Source organism: Pleuronectes platessa, chromosome 4, assembly GCF_947347685.1.
Source record: "Pleuronectes platessa chromosome 4, fPlePla1.1, whole genome shotgun sequence".
In the NCBI taxonomy this organism is placed as follows: domain Eukaryota; kingdom Metazoa; phylum Chordata; class Actinopteri; order Pleuronectiformes; family Pleuronectidae; genus Pleuronectes; species Pleuronectes platessa.
This window is the reverse complement of record NC_070629.1, coordinates 5,879,884-5,898,335: the sequence shown is the minus strand read 5'-3', so window position 1 is coordinate 5,898,335 and position 18,452 is coordinate 5,879,884. Positions and strand designations below refer to the sequence as shown.

General features: G+C 38.4%; 1 protein-coding gene across 1 annotated transcript; it reads right to left on the bottom strand.

The window, feature by feature from the left end:
• Window positions 1-7,677: 7,677 nt before the first annotated feature.
• Window positions 7,678-14,266, bottom strand: LOC128438648 (uncharacterized). Its single transcript, XM_053421266.1, has 19 exons — window positions 13,941-14,266; window positions 13,711-13,831; window positions 13,112-13,192; window positions 12,595-12,996; window positions 12,418-12,519; window positions 12,077-12,309; window positions 11,803-11,981; window positions 11,270-11,363; window positions 11,010-11,096; window positions 10,689-10,747; window positions 10,317-10,521; window positions 9,983-10,100; window positions 9,760-9,851; window positions 9,558-9,675; window positions 9,347-9,451; window positions 9,105-9,275; window positions 8,618-8,779; window positions 8,284-8,525; window positions 7,678-8,128 (listed from the first exon to the last, which is right to left on the bottom strand). The coding sequence occupies exons 1-19, from the start codon at window positions 14,025-14,027 to the stop codon at window positions 8,078-8,080; spliced, it is 2,709 nt and encodes a 902-aa protein (XP_053277241.1). The 5' UTR covers window positions 14,028-14,266; the 3' UTR covers window positions 7,678-8,077.
• Window positions 14,267-18,452: the final 4,186 nt, after the last annotated feature.

Here is an 18,452-nt window from a genome sequence, read left to right as displayed (position 1 = left end):
TGATTAATCAATGCGACAGTCTGCATGTATTGATTATTCAAATTCTATTTATTTCTCTGTCGCGGTGGTTTGAAGACCAACATTAGTCAATTGTAACTGCTAAAGCTACTTAGCTCCATTAAAAGTTCAGGCCACACATTGTGTTGTATTGACTAGCAGAAGTAATATGTCTGCAAAGTCCAGGAAGAATCTTAGAGTTGAGGATTCTCATACAGGGATGTTCTTATACTCAAGTTACGATGTACAGCTACAATGGCTGTCCTCGATCTAAAATATACTCTAATAATAATAATTATAATAATGATGATAATAACCAACAAATGTGGAAAAACATGTTCTCCATATGTTTACGATTGTTTACAAGTAGTTAGTTAAATCAAATGCTTATCATAAAATGCTTAAAGTTGCTTTGGAAGAAGTAGGGTAATATTCTGTAATGAACCTTTACATAGGTTTCCACTCACAAATAAACCCGGACCTACGATAATATGATCCTGTATCCTGATCACTATTTGCAGCTGAGAATTGTTAATAACTGTAAATTAGGTCATAGGTGTTTTATAGCAACCTAAGTTTTGTCTGTTTTCCCTCAGATTGCTATATCTATCTTTGCACACCAAGATGTTATTCTGACAATCTTGATAAAACTGTTCACTCATGACCAATTGATCACTAATAGGACGACACTATAGTTATTGAAATACAAATTTATTATAGATAAAATGGCCTCTGATGGACGAACTCTAATATTTTTTTCTCTTTTCCTTTTCAGTCAAAATGCCCGGGTCTACAATGAAAACCTGCATATCTTGCATGCAGCATATACGTGTTGCATGCAAGATATGCAAACTTTGTGGAGCCCAACAGCAAATGAAAAAGGCTGTTGACAAAGCTAAGGGTAAAGCCGACAGGGAATGGGGAGCCAAGCTTATAAAAGGTGGAAATTTAAACAAATTGATGAATACTGCCCGGGTTCTGGTAAGCTCTTCACTACCTGTAGCCTGCCGACTCTTCACACTAGTTACATATCCCGGTCAAATGGATGTATAATAGTAATAATTATCATAATTATTATAATTAATTTTATTTGTATAGAACATTTGTAACATTCATGCTCAAATTGGACAATCGTATAATACAACATATAAAATTGATAGTCATTGTTTTTTCTACCCTCCCAAGGTCATAGCCCCATTTCTTACTAAATTTACTTTCCAGAAAACTGTAAAAAAAACTCTATTAAAATCTTTTTAATGCTATAAGGTGGACAGGTTATAGGCCATACTGTTTGACCAGATCAGGGCCATGGTCAATTCGAACAACAAGGATATGGAGGTACTGACAATATAATGCTTTTTGTTTTTAATAGTTAATCCATTTTTATTATGTTCCCGATTTGTTTTCAGGTTCACAAATTGAAAATGGCGGGGTTGCATCCAATGCTTCTCTTTGGGAGGGAGAAGAAGGGCTCTGTGTCCTGTGAGTCAATCAGTGGCCTGGAGCTAGATTCAGACAACGATTACAAGTCCTTGAAAATCATAGAAGGACTGTATGGAAGCCTTGTGACAGGTTAGTCCACAAATGTTTTGTTTGTGCTAGTGTAGTCTTTATTAAATATTTTTAGTTACAATTCAAGATCTCACGACACCAACTCTGGGGGGATAGAGTCTACAGTGAGCTTTGAACCGTCATTGATTCATTATACATTTTGTGATCAGAAACCATATTAGAAGAAAACCGCAACCCCTTGGACCAGATATATAGAATTACAGAGTTTTCATCCAAATATGTCTATTTCTTTTAAATCTTTCTCTCTTTGAATTTACAAAGTCATTCTTGGTGTATGGACATTATTAATAAGCATACACTACTGGCAGCAATGCCAGCATTTAACATGAAAATCAAATTATAAATATTCTTTTGCAATATTTGTATTCTGCCTTCGTTTTATCAACAATGTTTTTCATGACTTCATGCTGCCTTATCCAACTGCTGCACTTTCTTCACAAATTGTCCAAGCTATCCAAATTCCAGGGTTAAATTTGCACAACATTTTTTGTAGCTTTATTTTTACATATGCAGTTTACATATGTGATAAGGAATCTTTAAGCTTATAAAAATGTTACTCCCTTAACAACTGACTCATTATATTTTTTAATAAGCACAAATTAGATCCTAAACACAACACAGCACACTGAATACGCTTTAGCCTTTATTCTTGACCTAGCTCCTGTGCTGCTGACTATATCTTTCACAGGCTTCACTACACTAAGATTGCCATTGTGTATCAGGAGATGTTTAATATTGTGAGATGAAGTACAAATTTGAAAATTATAAACGTGGAATTAAAAAGTAGGATAGTCACAATAATCAGAACTAAAAGTTGACAGTTTTATAATGTCACCAGACTTCCATCTCAGTAGAATGGACTTTTACTGAATCAAACAACAACATTATTTAAATGTAGAACTCCCTTAAGATCACTTTTTTGCTGTATCAGCAAGCCAACCCAGCCACAGAAGCCACAGTCATCCTACCAAATGTAGCTCAGTATGGTTTTATGAGGGTCAGGCATTTTTTAGGTCTGTATGTGTCCATCTTTGTGTACACTTCTATGTGTGCAAATGTTTATATAATTTTTGAGATATCACTTGCAGCTATGTAATTTCTATCTAGGCGTTTATAAGGAATGTCTAATAATGCCAGACATGTTGTGAATAGAGACAGTATCATTAATTGTCCTCGTTTAATGTACAGGATCAAGACAGATTAACACTCCCAAATAGGTAATAGTGTAGATACTTACCTTTACTTACACTTTGTCAGTACTTGAGACAGCCTATTATTATAATTGTTAATAAATTGAGTGCCCTTATACAACAGTATGGCATAATACAGCTACATATTCCATGACATGTGCAGAAGACATGAATGGTGTCAATATTTAATCATGACCTAAGATAACTCTTTTTCAAACAGTGATGGTTAAAAGAGAGAGGGCCAACCCATTAACTCCGGTGGACCCAGAGGGACCGAGGGAACTTGCTGAATCCCCTCTTCATCCAGAAGCCACGGAGGAGGAGGGTGAGGAGGGGGAGGAAGGGGAGGAGGGGGAGGAGGAAGAGACATTCAACCTCTTGTTGACACCTTGTGGTAAGAAGAAGTTTATGTTTATGTTTATGTTTACAAGTCTTATCTTACTAACATCCAAGTTAGTTTCAATAAACATCCTGGAATACATTCAGTATGTATTTACTTTGTCATTTATGTTTTTTCTCTTTTGCCAACTGTACATTAGACCCTGCACCTACAGCTCCTGCCACAGCCCCATCCACCTCGCATTCACCTCCTGGACCAAGTTCCCCACCCTCATCTCCCCCGCTCTCCAACTCAAAAGAGAGCTTTCCACCAAAACATCCCGGTAAGACTCTGCAAATCAACCATTTACGTAAAACAAGGTTCATACAATTTTGAGTTCATCATAAGGATGATCATGATAAATCTGACTCCTGTTTTAGAGACAATTTAGTCCATGACACCACAAGACACTTGGACACAATGTGTAACACTGTCCTTTTTCATAAAGGCTGTTCTTACTAGCATATAATGGTAATTTGTCACCCTTTAATATCATATTAAAATACCTTTACCTTATATAGCTTTTTTCTCTTTTGCCAACTGTACATTAGACCCTGCACCTACAGCTCCTGCCACTGCCCCATCCACCTCCTATTCACCACCTGGACCAAGTTCCCCACCCTCATCTCCCCCGCTCTCCAACTCAAAAGAGAGCTTTCCACCAAAACATCCCGGTAAGACCCTGCAAATCCACCATTTACGTAAAGTATGTTTACCCAATAAGTTTCATTTAATATTTGGACTTTCACCACAGTTCAAACAAGGTTCATACAATTTTGAGTTCATCATAAGGATGATCATGATAAATCTGACTCCTGTTTTAGAGACAATTTAGTCCATGACACCACAAGACACTTGGACACAATGTGTAACACTGTCCTTTTTCATAAAGGCTGTTCTTACTAGCATATAATGGTAATTTGTCACCCTTTAATATCATATTAAAATACCTTTACCTTATATAACTTTTTTCTCTTTTGCCAACTGTACATTAGACCCTGCACCTACAGCTCCTGCCACGGCCCCATCCACCTCCTATTCACCACCTGGACCAAGTTCCCCACCCTCATTTCCCCCGCTCTCCAACTGCAGAGAGAGCTGTCCAGCAAAACATCCACGTAAGACCCTGCAAATAAGTATTAGCAGGGTAAATAAAAAAAAAAATTAGGGGCCAGAAAAAATTGCTACATTTTCAGTTTTCAACAACAGATCACATTGGTTTTGATGAGAAGAATTTGAACTTAAACTTAAAGGAGCATAGACTTTGAAAGTATGATATTTCACGTGCCAAATGGATACAGAATCTACTTCCCTATTTCTGTGCCTGGCAGATAAATTTAGGTATTAATAAGTGAAACCTTGAAAAGATTTCCAGAAACATTCTTTTATGTGTTGGATCTCAAACATTTTCTTCCCCTAACTCCCTAGGGACCCGCAAAGGTGGAACAAAAGTCAACCCAAAAAGTAAGATTTAAACACTATTTTGCATTTTCCAGATTTTAATTTCACATCTTTAACAGAGTTAAGCAAATTCTTTATCAAGCTAGATCTAAATGACATTTAGAGTTGTGGCTAACTAATTATATTTATATTCCTCTAACTAGGAAATGAATTGTTTCTTTTAATTTTTCAGACTGCAATTACCACGACTCAATGGGAAGTTACCCATATTCTAAAATCTGCGCGGAAAGAGTTCGAGATGTAAGTTGAATATTGCACATTTGCACTGAATTAAAATATTTTATGGTACACTATTATGTATGTGCATTCCTGGATCAGACATGATATGTGTTTGTTAATCTGGTTAGAAAACATCTTATGCAGTAGGGGATGCTGACTTAAAAGATGGTTTGATTTGGATTTCAACAGTATACATGCAGATAAGAATGCCCTATGTGCAATTATCCAGGTGAATTCTTACTCACCACTAGTTTTGTGAAATACATAAAATATTCAGTTTACACAGATTACTAATGTGGTACTTTATATTTGACATCTGACTGACCTTTGCAGGAAGATCCTTTCAGGGCTTCTACTGTCAATTTTCATATTGTAGTGGAATATGCACATGAACTGCTTCATATACCCATGATTTTTTCATTGTTAATGATTTAAATTTGTATTCTTTATGACCACTGATTGTTTTCAGGGGGTAAAGGAGGTGAAAGTGAGGTGGCTGCCATGCCCCAAATGGTATGTATAATGCTTCATATCTGATGCCACATCATGATGCACCATCACAAGTTCTGAATTTTTATTTTACTCCATAGAAGGTAGCTCTGTTATGATGTTTTTAGTCAATCTAAATCTGGATGCATTTATAATTATTTGATTGGTCTGTAATTTTAAGGTCAACCATGGGAAATATCATTATATATAAACTATATATACTGGCCAGTTGCAAACCCTCTAGCAATACTGATTACTAATCCTTACAATAATTTATAGAGAGATTACAAAGATGTTGAAAGAAATATATCCAATTGATGACATTGTTTATAATGTAATGGAAACTATTTACAATACCATACCATACCATATTTACCTCCATTGGTTCTCTGTTTACATGTTCCTGTGCATTTATATGCCCATAGCGATTAAAGATCCATTTACACTAAACATATTTTCTCTTTCCCTTTTTGTTGTAGCAATTTGAGGTGGAAAGATTCTTGGGTCCCTAAAACAGAGCTGGAATAATCCGGACAGAGGAGGATGCAGCTTATATTTCTGCTTGTTTGACGTGTAATTTGTTATTTTAGATGTTATTGTATATTGTGTTAATGTTACATTTACTGTTTCTTGTTCTATTTTACTGTTTTTAAATAAAATGTTATTTAAAAACTGTGTTTTTGTGACTTAAAATGGGTTAATCATCTGCACCTCACAGAAGGCAATTGTATCGCAACTCCCATCTCCAGCACAGCATGTTCTTGTATGGAAAAGGCCTACCAAGCTATTTAATAGAGGTCATGCTACAGTAATTTTCAACAATATGTGTGCAACATTGACTTTTTCCTCATATTTCTAATTGAACTATTACACACTTTAATCTTGGCCATATATGACCTCTCTGTCAGCCAAGGGATGGTTGGTCATATCACGTTAATATAAAAAAAATACATATGAACTCTGCACCACGGTGATTCAGCAGGGTGACAGCCACAGGAAGAACCTGTTCCTGAACCTGCTGGTCCGGGAACGGAGGACTCTGTAGCGCCTCCCAGAGGTGAGGAGGGCAACAGTCTGAAACTGGGGTGTGAGAAATTGGTTTGTTAATGAACAAAGGGGTCTAAGTTGGTCCAAAACTGAAACATATGATTGTGTATAAAGCAAATACACATATTTTTACCATATCTGGCCATTAAATACCACTTAAAACCGATTTGACAGATTTGATCCAGCTTGGACCTCAATGGGGTCTGAGAATGTACACCGCAGAGGGCCTGTGTTTGGAGCAAGATGAAATGTAAACTTTGTCGTAGAACAAAAGCAAAGACATCGTTGTAAAGGTCTTGGCCTCTGTAGTAACATTATGTCACTGGGAAAATTGTGGATGGCTCCTGCTCCTAAGGGGTGACTTTTGAACCTTGCACCTGAGTCAGCTTTGATGGCTTACAGGATGGAAACTAAATATGCAACAGACATGGTATGAACTGTTTTGGAAAGGTCTTGAACTCCACTACCATAGCCCAATGCCAAACTATGGGGGGCGCCACTGAGTAGGGCCAAAACCTTGAAAAAACGCGATTTTACCGTTTTATTAGTAAGAAAAACTAAATCTGACTTAACAGGTGTTTTTCTTAGACCAAAATACCATAAAGAAGCATGCAAGGTCACATGTCACGATCTCACAAAATAGTGAAAATACCTTAGAACTACAAAAGGTGAGAACAACACACACACACGTATGGGACCACCATTCCGATTTGTAGTTCTTTGTATCCTTCTTCCGGGTTCAGATTAGGGTTCTAAAACTAGGGTTTGGAAAACATATTAGCGGTTTGTTTTTAACCAAATATGCTTAAGCAAAGCATATGTGTTAACATTTTGAAATAAATATCGTTATAAAAAACAGACACATAAACGTTTACCAATGCTTTTTCACACTTTATTGTTACCGCGCTGTTCCGCGGACAGAAAAGGGTGCATTCACTTCCCAACGGATTTATCACCGTTTTCACACAAATCTTCAGGAACTATTACCAGAATTATTTATTGGTATAAAGTGTTAAAATGGTTAACAATTTGTTTATATACAATCTGCCTTCCAAACAAAACCATATAAAAGCATAGAAATTGATTAATAATCAACCAGTTATTTCGGATGACTAATGGAATCAGATGGCTTGTGAACATACCTCAAGTTCAGTCAGACAACTCACGTTCGAGCATTGACAATATAGAGTAACCACAAAAGGTTTTAATCTTGCAGGAAATAAGATTTGTTTAACAGATTGAATAATAATGTAGACTGGTCGTACACCAAAACTACTTTCTTGGCAATAAAAATTACACATTGATTTAGGAATAACTCAGATATGCAGTGACAATATTTTATTGAATACAAGTAGAACATCAATACATTGGAAAACATACTAAATTATGATGGCTTAATTGTGTTGTTGAAAAATATGTTTTAATATCGAGGTATTCAATGGCTTTCCCTACATTGATATTATTTATACAAATATACAATGAATACAAAAGTTCGACATCCTCTGTCCATAACCCTCAAAAGAGTAAGGAAAAACTACGAAAAAAAAAACTATTACCAGGGGGTAAAAAATGTAGAAACCTCAGAGAGAGCCACATGTGAGGGATCCCTCTCCCAGGATGGACAGAAGTGCAACTGATGCCGCTTTATCAGATCTGACAATTAAAAACACTTAAAGTAAACTTAACTATTTAACCCTAAACCTAACAGCAGTATTTAGGATTGCTAAGGGTCAACAACGTCCTCCTCTGGAATCTGCTGTCCACTGTCAAGACCCTATATAGGAAAATATAAGGAAATACATGGTAATTTGCATTTAGTTCAATGTGTATGATCCACAGAAAAATGCATTTCTCATAAATGTTTAAAACAATATTCAACTAATCACAGTATCTATGATTACTGTCCCATGTTAAAATGTCATTAATCACCTGCATGTCAATGTCCTCCTCATCTGAGGAGCTTTCATTAGCACTTCTTAAAGCTTGCTCCTCAGACTCTTCAGGCTCTTCCCCCCAAACAAGGTCCAGCATTGACCCTTGAAGCCCTGCCTTTATTAGCTCCAAGTACTTTTGCCTCACTAAGGCAAGTTGAGAACGCTGCTGAAACAATTTGCACTTGAGCTCTCCCTGGAGACCTTGAAGGCCTTCTTTGGAGAGACTCCTGTGGCTACCTTAATCATGAAGACAAAAAAAAATTACGATTAAATTTTGATATGGTGCATAAACAGAGACAACTCCTAACAATTTGTGGATCAATGCTTACCCTCTATGCTGGTTAAAAGACCACTCAAGTCAAGCTCCCTTTTCTTGAGGTACTCCCAATGCTGCCTTACTTCGGTAGCAAGGATTTTGACCTCCTCCTCAAGTCTTTTCACATGCATGACATTGTCAAACACCTTCTTTTTTGCAAGGAAATCAATGCCATCTAAAAATGCATCCATGAAAATTCCATGCATTAGTTCACAGTGGTGGAAGGGGAAAAACCATTGAGGAAAACAGATTTAAAACTAAAAAACAAATGGGATACATTATTTAAAAAATAATAGGATCATAATTTTTCCCTATGACTCTTCTCTCCCCATATTCACCAAAAGTTAAGGCAGGTGGACGTAGCAAACCATTGACCAATGTATATGCTACAACAATACCAATCAAGCTGTGTCTATATCGTCCACAATGATTAGTTCACCTGCTGGCACCTGGTACACCCTCAATCAGAATCATGACAAATAATTAAATAGGTAATATACCACTGGGCGGCAACAGCCACGGAAAGATGTAGCCAGCATTTAAGAGATTTTCAACAGCGCCAATTTGCTGTTGTGGCTGGACCATCTCGTCGTGCTGAGCCACATGGACCTCAAGCTGGTTCCTTTCCCTCCACATGCGGCTGCGAATCACAGAGCGTCCTGAGTTGGTGTCTGCGGTACAATGAAATATTTCATTGTTAAAACATTTTTTTAAGATTTCATGTATCCCACAATGTGTGTACCTGTATGACTGTAGAGACGGGCTCTACGTTGTCTCAGGCCCAGTGAATTCTCCTCAATTCTTCTCCTCACTTCCAGGAGAGAATCACTGCTGCCAGCTGGTGAATCTGAACAACACAAAGCAATAATGTAATTTGATGTACATTGTGTAATGCAATCTTACCAAGTATGTTTTCTGATCTTATTTGAGCACGGAGATATTAAGACACCTACCATGTTCAGCCCAATCCTGTACATCTGTGACCCACTGCCGCACAGTCTCATCATTCAAAGACAGGTCCTCCTTGATAGCCTCTAGGTTCTGCCTCTCCCTCTGAAGATCCCTTTGTGTCTGTGGGGAAAATAGAGAATATAAATATTATCTATTCCTCACTGAGATTGCAATGTGGCCTTTTAAAAAATAAATGACAATTACCTTATGAAATCTGGAGCATAAGGTATTGCACATGTTTTTCACCTTCCTTTTGTTCCAGTCCATGATCTGGACAGTCAGCATGTCTGTGCGGGCTGTAACAAACATATTTTTTCAATACAATCAATGATACACTCTTAATTATGCTAATTGTCGTGTAATGCTATTGAATGATTAGCCTGGATGTGCAAATATTATATTAGATAAGTCAGAAACTGCAACCAACCTCCTTTTCCCATAAACTTGGTGTTTATGGCAGTCCTGGAGAGGAAGGAGTTGACCATTTCCACCTCCTCTCCCAAGGTGGAACCAGCTCCATCCTGATTTCCTCCTCCCCATTTTATCTATCATTTTAGGATGATACCGTGCATCCCATTAGTAGAAGGCCAGAGAAACATTCGCTGTTGTTTTGGCTCTGTGATCCAGCACATTTAAATATAGATAATAATAATAAGAATAAAGTGTGTAGTTTAAGCTTTAACCTGAGGTGGTTTACATGCATATTAGTTAACCCCACAAGTAATTTAACAAATTAAAATGAAATTGATGTCTAAAATTACCTCACACTTGATACCGTGTGCTTTAGCATGGAGCACAGACAGAAAGGGTTTCATGGTAGTGAGGTGATGATATTCAGGGTAGGCTTCACAAATTCTGCTTATGTAAGGCCAATATTTGCAAATAACGTCCATGCAAAAGAAGGTTGGAGGACTGATGGCAGAGACTTCCTTCTGCAGGAACATGGGATAAGCGAAGATCTCACCCCTGTAGGATTGCATCACAGCATTATGTCAACAATACATAATAAACTGACAAAAAGACAGAAGTTAGGTTTACGATTAATAGATGAGTTTATGGTGTTAGCAAGTATATGTCCTGAAAGGGTGAAACCTTTTTGGAATAGATGTTAGTAAGAGGGTTATCAAACTTGCCTGAACATATTCAGAGCACGAAGAATAATCCCATGTCGGCACACAGCTACTTCTATACCCTGTCGAACAATGGTACACTTAATTTCACATAATTTATCTGCATAGTAGAAAAGTTATCTACCCTTCCAGCAAAGAAATTGCTAAAAAAACAATGTTACTGAGGAACAAAATAAAACTGCGCACACAAAAATGACATACATCTTAATATAATATAGATTAAGTCTGATACCATCTACATAAGTTTGTAACAGAATTAGCATGTTTATTAGGGACTTAGTATGGTAAATAGTAATTCCAAGAGAAATCTCTTACAACACATACCTGCTCATCAAGGCTGGAGCTACTCCTCTTACTCGTCTCTTTGGCTGCATTCAGTTGAGACCTGCCACAAACCCCCTTTCCTGGCACCTAAAAATGACAAAACATCGTCACAGTAGTCATTTTAATTAATTTATGAAAATTTTGGGTGTAATTTTGCAGGATATACTTTTGCAAATGGTAGTACTCATCTAAAATAAAATTGGGCTTGCAGTATACAAAGTACAATGACAAATTATGTGATTAAAAACAGACACTCTTACATGCTTGGTCCTCCTTTGGATGTCTTCCACAAAGGCTGCCACCTCATCATCTTTGCAGAGAACTACACCCTCAAAGTAACCTGCTTCATCAGTACTAGAGAACATACATAGCAATATATGATCATTTTAACATAAATACACAAATATACATAAATATTGCGGCTGCTGCTTCAGCAGTCACGTAATCTATATTTGGGAGTCCCAGCTGTGGGAAATCCTAATCTGAGGAAAACACAGATTTTCAACCACATGTGGATCTATGAGTATCTTGATAGATACTCACAAGCTCATTATTTGTAGGCATTGAAATAAAATATGTTAACATTAACAATTTAAATGCAAATAGAAGGTTCCGTCACTTGAGCACAACAGGTTGAATGTGTTAAGAATCCCTCAAGTGTTTTTTTTTGTTGTTTGGCTCCCACTATAACAGTTTGCATTGCTTAAGAATTTACACAAACACTCTTGACATAACAAAAAAGAGCTGATACATGGACATGATAGGACAATGTAACATAAAAACATAGACACACCACCCATCCTTTTTGAAGCGGTAGTGCTTCCTGTTTCCATCGACGGACACAGCCAGCATTTGTGGACAACAGGCTGGGCAGATGAACGGCTGCTCTGAACACAATTTGTTCACCTCGTAAGAGCTTATCACCCACTCCATGAAGCTCTTGTAGAATGTGTCAGAACACACTTTACCAGTCTGTTGAAATATCCATTACAATTTAAGTTATACGTATGCAGAATTATAAGGAGACATTGATAAATATTGTAAACATATAATATATGCCAACCCACCCTGCCACACTCTGTTGTTTGTGCATCGAGCATTCTCATGAAGCTCAAGCGAGAATTCCCTGGAGCAACCAGCTTCATTTCTTTGAACCCTTGAAATATGGCTACATCATAAAGTGTGTAAAAACTTATTGTGGCCGGCCAGTAGCCGCTAACTTGTACATCTTTGAGCTCTGGTTTCCAGCTAGCACAGCAGCTTCCACACCGCAGCTCTGGGAGGTTCAGATCATATCGCCCTTGGTAAAAAACAAAACTTGTTATATTCTCTGATAAGAATATAAAGAAAAGGTGCTCAAAAGCCTAAACTTGTCTGACAGTATGGAATGTTCATGCTAATGAGTTACCTTTCATGTTTATGAAGACTATAGGTCTCCCTGGAACAACATTTAGACTCTCTGGAGGGCATTCACAAATATGGTCTGGCATTTCCATTGGCAATATTCTTACTAAGGGAAAAGAGATTAAAAACATAAATAAATAGATTTGTGTTTTTAAAAAGAAAAGAAAATATATTTATTTACCACATATGTGATGAGAATAGTGCCCGTCAGCATCATCTTTCACCACAACTGTTGGCGGCAGTGGCTTGTGGAAGCCATGAATCCTGGATGCCCGATTGTGAAGTGCTTGGGACTGATGATGGCTAATGTCACAATCACAGCAGTAGTATTGCATGGGCATGCATTCAGCGCATCTGATTGTGGCATCCTTCTTTAAGCATCTCTGACAGAGCTGTGGTTTGATGCAGTTTGCTCTGAGCATATTGTCCACAAGCTGTTGTCTGGCTTCCTTCCATCTCTCTGACGAGAAGATGTTTCGAGTCTTCCAGTCGCTGGCTGTTGTTGGTGTGCTGGCATCAATAACGACATCGGTGTCATCGTGTGAAACACTGAGAAGACTCTCAAGTTCTTTTAGTGCATTCTCTGTTTCAGAAAGAGAAAATGGTGTATATAAGGAAAAGTATGGGCTGGGCCATCAAATTTGTTTGCCAATCAAACATGGCACAGAAATAAAAATATAGAAACTATCATCACTTACCAAGTCCTTCCTCTTGGTCATCGGGCATCTGTACAGAAACCCCCTCAGGAACACTGGGAGTGGATGATCTGACCCGTTTCGCTAAGAAGAGAAAGTTTAATGTGAAGTATGCCAACATTTCATTGCAGTTTTAATGTCAATCACTACTAATCTTATTAGTTCTCAATGGAACTGCCCTTGTCTGTGGATCTCTTTGCTATTTATAGGTTTGGTCAGGTTACTATTTCAGTTGTCATAGTATATGACAACAAAACATAGACAGACATTATGGCAGAGTTCACAGTACAGTATATTAATGGTACTCTTGGAAATAGCGGAGTTAAAATGTGTTTGTTAATGTGAATGGTCCCTGATAAAAAATAAATACAATGTTTCAGTATTTCATACCAAGCCAAAGTGTGGCCCTTGGTCGCATTTGTTGAAGAGTGAGGAGAGGATGTTTAGGTTGTATTGAGATGTAAACACTTCTGTTTGCGTTAGAAGATACTCTGCTTAATTATGGCATACCTTTGTTATTGTGCAATATTTCACAACAATCACCAGCAATTTTTTCTCAGCAAATAGTTTGTCTAGCATGCCAATTCGAGTATTGAACTAACCACATGAGTTTGATGAGGGGGACTTGCGTCTTAGGGGAACAATGTTGCCGTCTTTGTCCCGTTTCCTCCATCGAACCAAAGGTTTTGGTTTTGGTTTTGATTTTCTCTTTTTCTTAGGTGACTAAGAAGGACAAAAATCGAATTAAAGAAAATAAAACCATATAGACTGGCATAGCAAATTCTTTAATGAAAACAGGAAAATGGAAAGTGTATCGAAAGTGTTACAATACCAGAGTTGCGTTGAGCTCCTTGATCATAGATAGTGCTGCCTTCTCCATCTCTTCAAGATGAGCCTCTGCCTCCTGTAGTGATGACATATTGCCTAAACAAGCCACGACACTACTTACCAGAGACTTAGTATGCCACTGAAATTGGGGTAACAGGTCTTACAGGGAGACAAATAAAAACCACACACAAACACATACAAACAAATGAGACACACTGTCTCACACAAAGAGAGAGGACAAAGGACAGATGTTGGCTCTTAAAAGAGCCGTTTTTTTTATCTATAAAGGACTTGGTTGAGGTCGGAGTTAGGAGCAAGGGACAGGTAAGGTGCGGTAGGTGAAGGAGAAGAATGACTCAACATCCGGCGCGAGGCAGTGGGGGGGGGGGGGGGGGGGGGGGGGGCGAAGGAGAATGACGCGACGTCCGGCGCACGGCTCTTGTTACGGACGTGGTTATGTGCTGTAGAGCGAGGAATTTACGGGGCGAGGAAAATAAAAAGGCATTTTGTCCTGATTGAATACACATCTTGTGTGTCCTTCTACCGATGCCTTGCACTATATGAAAAGATAGTAACGTAACGGGGGCAATTTACAAAGTGTTCCGGTTTGACGGCAAGGAGCGACAAAAGCGTCCATAGCAACCCTCTTAGATACGACAGAAACTCTTCGGAATAACTAACAAACCAAACATCGTAGAAGGTCACTGAATGAAAATATTGAAACTGGAACACACATATCTCGCCATAAATATCTTCAAAACACATTTTTATACAGAAACATTGCTTGAACATAGCGTTTTCCAAAAAAGAATACAGCAATCTCCGCCATGTTGCTTTATCAGAGCACCGCAGAGCGAGAGCACGGCAGAGGTCTGCGCAGGCGCACTGGTCGTTTGGAGCATTTCGTCATATCTGTACGGATATTTGTACATTGCGTCTTTAGTAAGATATCTTACGAACCGTTTCGTGAGACCATGTTGAAATGTTTCAGAACTTTTTATACTCATACATGCACCAGTTTTCTGATGAGGTTTTTTAAGGTTTCAACCCTGGTAAACAAACTGATGCACTTGGAAAAGAGTAATAAATTTGAATCGCTAAAAATGTGTCTGGGAATAATGTTAGCAGAGATGGAAATCTTTTTTCAGAAATCAAAACATTACGGAAGCCTTGGCTGCATCACTGATCTGCCGCGTCTCACGCATGTCGGTAGTTCACACAGGGAGCTTGTCTGCTACATACCTTTGTTTCATGCAAAACCTTTTTTATTAGATTTTGAACTTTCAAAAATAACCTTTCCAATGCTTTTTTGCTTCAGAATATGACATCAAAAATGTATCTGATAAAAAGTGTTGTCTAAATTCTCCCACATTGATGAATACATTTCCACACTTTGTTTACAGCGTCCCTGTTTTTTCCAAATTCCAACATCAGAACACATGAACACACCAAAGTTTTCCACAGCTTCACATAATGGGAAATAGGAGAGCGTGCGAATACACCGTCAATCTTCGATCCTTTGACTGACACAGTTTAACATGTACTTGACTACCTGAATGAAAACATCTTTGATTATTTTCAATTTATTTCCCCTGATTCGAGGTGAGAAAACCTGAAAGAGCAGCACAGTAAAGGCTCAGTTCAGTAAAACTGCATTTGCTGAGGACTTCACCTTACAAATTGTTTGATACTAAACAGTTATCTAGAAAGAACCATAACACTGAGGAAAAAGTAGCATGTGGTGGAAATTAAATTAGCTGGAGTCAAAAACTGTAACATTTGGGGATTCTTTACCTCCATGACGAGTTGCGTAACTGTGCCTTTTTGGCTCAAAAGCACCGCAAAGGAAAAATTCCTAAATTCATTGATGAGATATAGTCACTGACCTGGAGAAAGGAGTGGGGGAGGTGACAGGTGTTTCTTCAGCCCTGCTCAACACAATGAGGAAGTTACACATCTGCCTGTACAGAGAAGCAAAGCACCACACACTGCCTCCTGCTGGTTACACTGTCTCGAAGTGTATTACAAAAAAAGATTCAAATAATTCTCATTAATAATTATGGTTACTAAATTGCTGCCTATGTGGAAGGGCAATGGCTAAATTTGTAGGGTTTTGCTCAAGGCCAGCTCAGTTGAGAGTTGTCATTGAAATTAGGTCAGATCCTAACTGGAGAATGAGAGGAGCTTCAATATACGACTAGAGCTATGACATATTACCTTTTAAAATGGAGCATAATTGGGGCTCCCTAAAGTCAAATAACATCAGTGAAGTGCCATGTATATATATCCATAAAAGACGCAACATTTATTTATTGCAAAGCAACAACTGAAATTCAAACGAGACAGCTCATTAACAGTATGTTGAGAACGCTGCCCGAGGGCAAAACCAGGTTTGTAGTACAACTCAGAACTGATGTTTACCCAATCAGGGCGTGGGTGTGAACATACCGAGCCATGTGACAGCACCGCAGCATATGTTACCTTCACATGTCTAATAGGACAAACCTTCCCGAGCACAGATGGATGGCGTGTGAAGCCGATAATTAAATCAAAGCTTCCACTCGTGCAAATCCTCAATGCACGCACATGGAAGTCTTAATAACTCAACTGTAATGAGAAGTGTGATCTGAACTTTAGACGCCATGTTAGTTTTGTGGTAAAATAAGTCGAGGGTTCTGAAGCATGCGAGCACAAACGAATGGTCTTGGAAGCTCCACTTGCTCCACACTGAGCTGGAGGCAAAGACTCAGACGTGCAGCACGTGAATCCTTTGTACAGCACCTGTTTGTATGTCAGGTGACTCGCTGGCCGACACCCTCACATTTTCCTTTTTCTTACTGATAAACAGCATGTGAACTAACACAAGTCACCTTCTCCGCGCTGCACTGCCGCCGTGGCCTTTCATGTATTACAGTCATGCTGAGGCAGGCTGGATTGTCCCTCTGATGTCACTGCATAAACAAACTGTCACACACCTCCCTCCTGTGTGTCTGCACTTTGCATGTGGCAAGGGGAAGGGAACCAGCAGACTTTGCTGGCAGACACATGTAGAGAGTAAAGGTATGAAGCATGAAATATTCATGACTCAATATCCAGGGTGAAGCCTTCAGCAGAGCCCTTCACAGTGTGTAATGCTCTGGTGCGTGAGGCGTTCACAGCTCTCTGGGAAACTCTTCAGGACACACGCACCAGAAGATCCAGGCATCCCTGTAAACTAGCCTGTTGCTCTGATTTGAAATGAGTTGATTGTCCTGCTGAAATTACAGCAGAGTACACACTGAAGGGGTGCATTGCGGTTCACCCGAGTCCAGCAGAGGGCAGCATTAGTTATCATCAGGGGCTGACTGGTCAAAAGTCATGGTAAAAAAAACAACAGACAACCTTAAGTTTATACTGTTAGATTATCATCATCCATCATATTATATCATATGATAAGTGACCTCATGAAGAAATCACAATGACATCAGAAATGTCATCCATGGCTCAGAAAATTTATTTTTCCAATGAGTTTTTACATAGGTCAAAAATAATTGATGATCTAGTGTCACAGGGACATCTTCATGTCATTGAAAAGAAGACTAAAACATCATTTCATATAGTGTGGTAATACATTAATTTTTACAGCCATTAATCTTATTTTGATTAACCAAATATTCATAAATGACAGGAAATGGCATTACTACAATATGAACCAATTAGCATTGCCTGAATTAAGTACTTGTAGAATACAGAACAAGCAAGGATTCAAATTCTGATAGCACTGAAGGAATAATAATATTAAACAACATGCACTGGCTTATAGGGGATGGTTGTATGATTGTTATCCACTGACTTTATTTAGCATGTCAGATGTTTCAGATTTCTGGTTGGGACTTGGACTCAGAAGCTGATGAGGAAGCTGTTAAGAAGCCAGAAGCTATCTGGCAGCAGCCCTGACAGACATTCTTTAACAATGAAACTGTCTCCTGTGGACTATCAGGTTTGGAGAGACACTACTATTAATTATACATTCTCTTACATTTCATTATTTGCTCATAGTAAAGACTTTTTGTTAAGACCGATTCTTGAAGGCATAGTCTATCATTTTAAATTTTCCATTTGCCGAACAATCCACCACTTAAACTTGCAGTCAAGTACACATCTGAGTAGAGTGCTGAACAGGAGTGCACCTCCGGGCACTGTACACAGACAGGAAAGTGTTTAAATATGAAAGATTGTCATGGCGGCCAATGGCCTGTGCCAGTGGCACTAAACTTCACCCATGGTTCTATTGTCAAGCTGAATCAGACAGTTGATTGTTTTTCATTTTGTCATCGGTAAAAAATAGAAAGCTCCTTTCCACCTTCTCATGAAAACTAATGACTGTTAATATTGACAAGCTATGCTGTTTAACACTTTTAACTCAATACACCTCTTCATTTGGCTTCCTGTGTTGGGAATTGATTTCAATCTGCCGCAGCAGATCCATGTCATAATACATCAGAGTATGTTTAGGCATCTAAACTCATTCATTTAA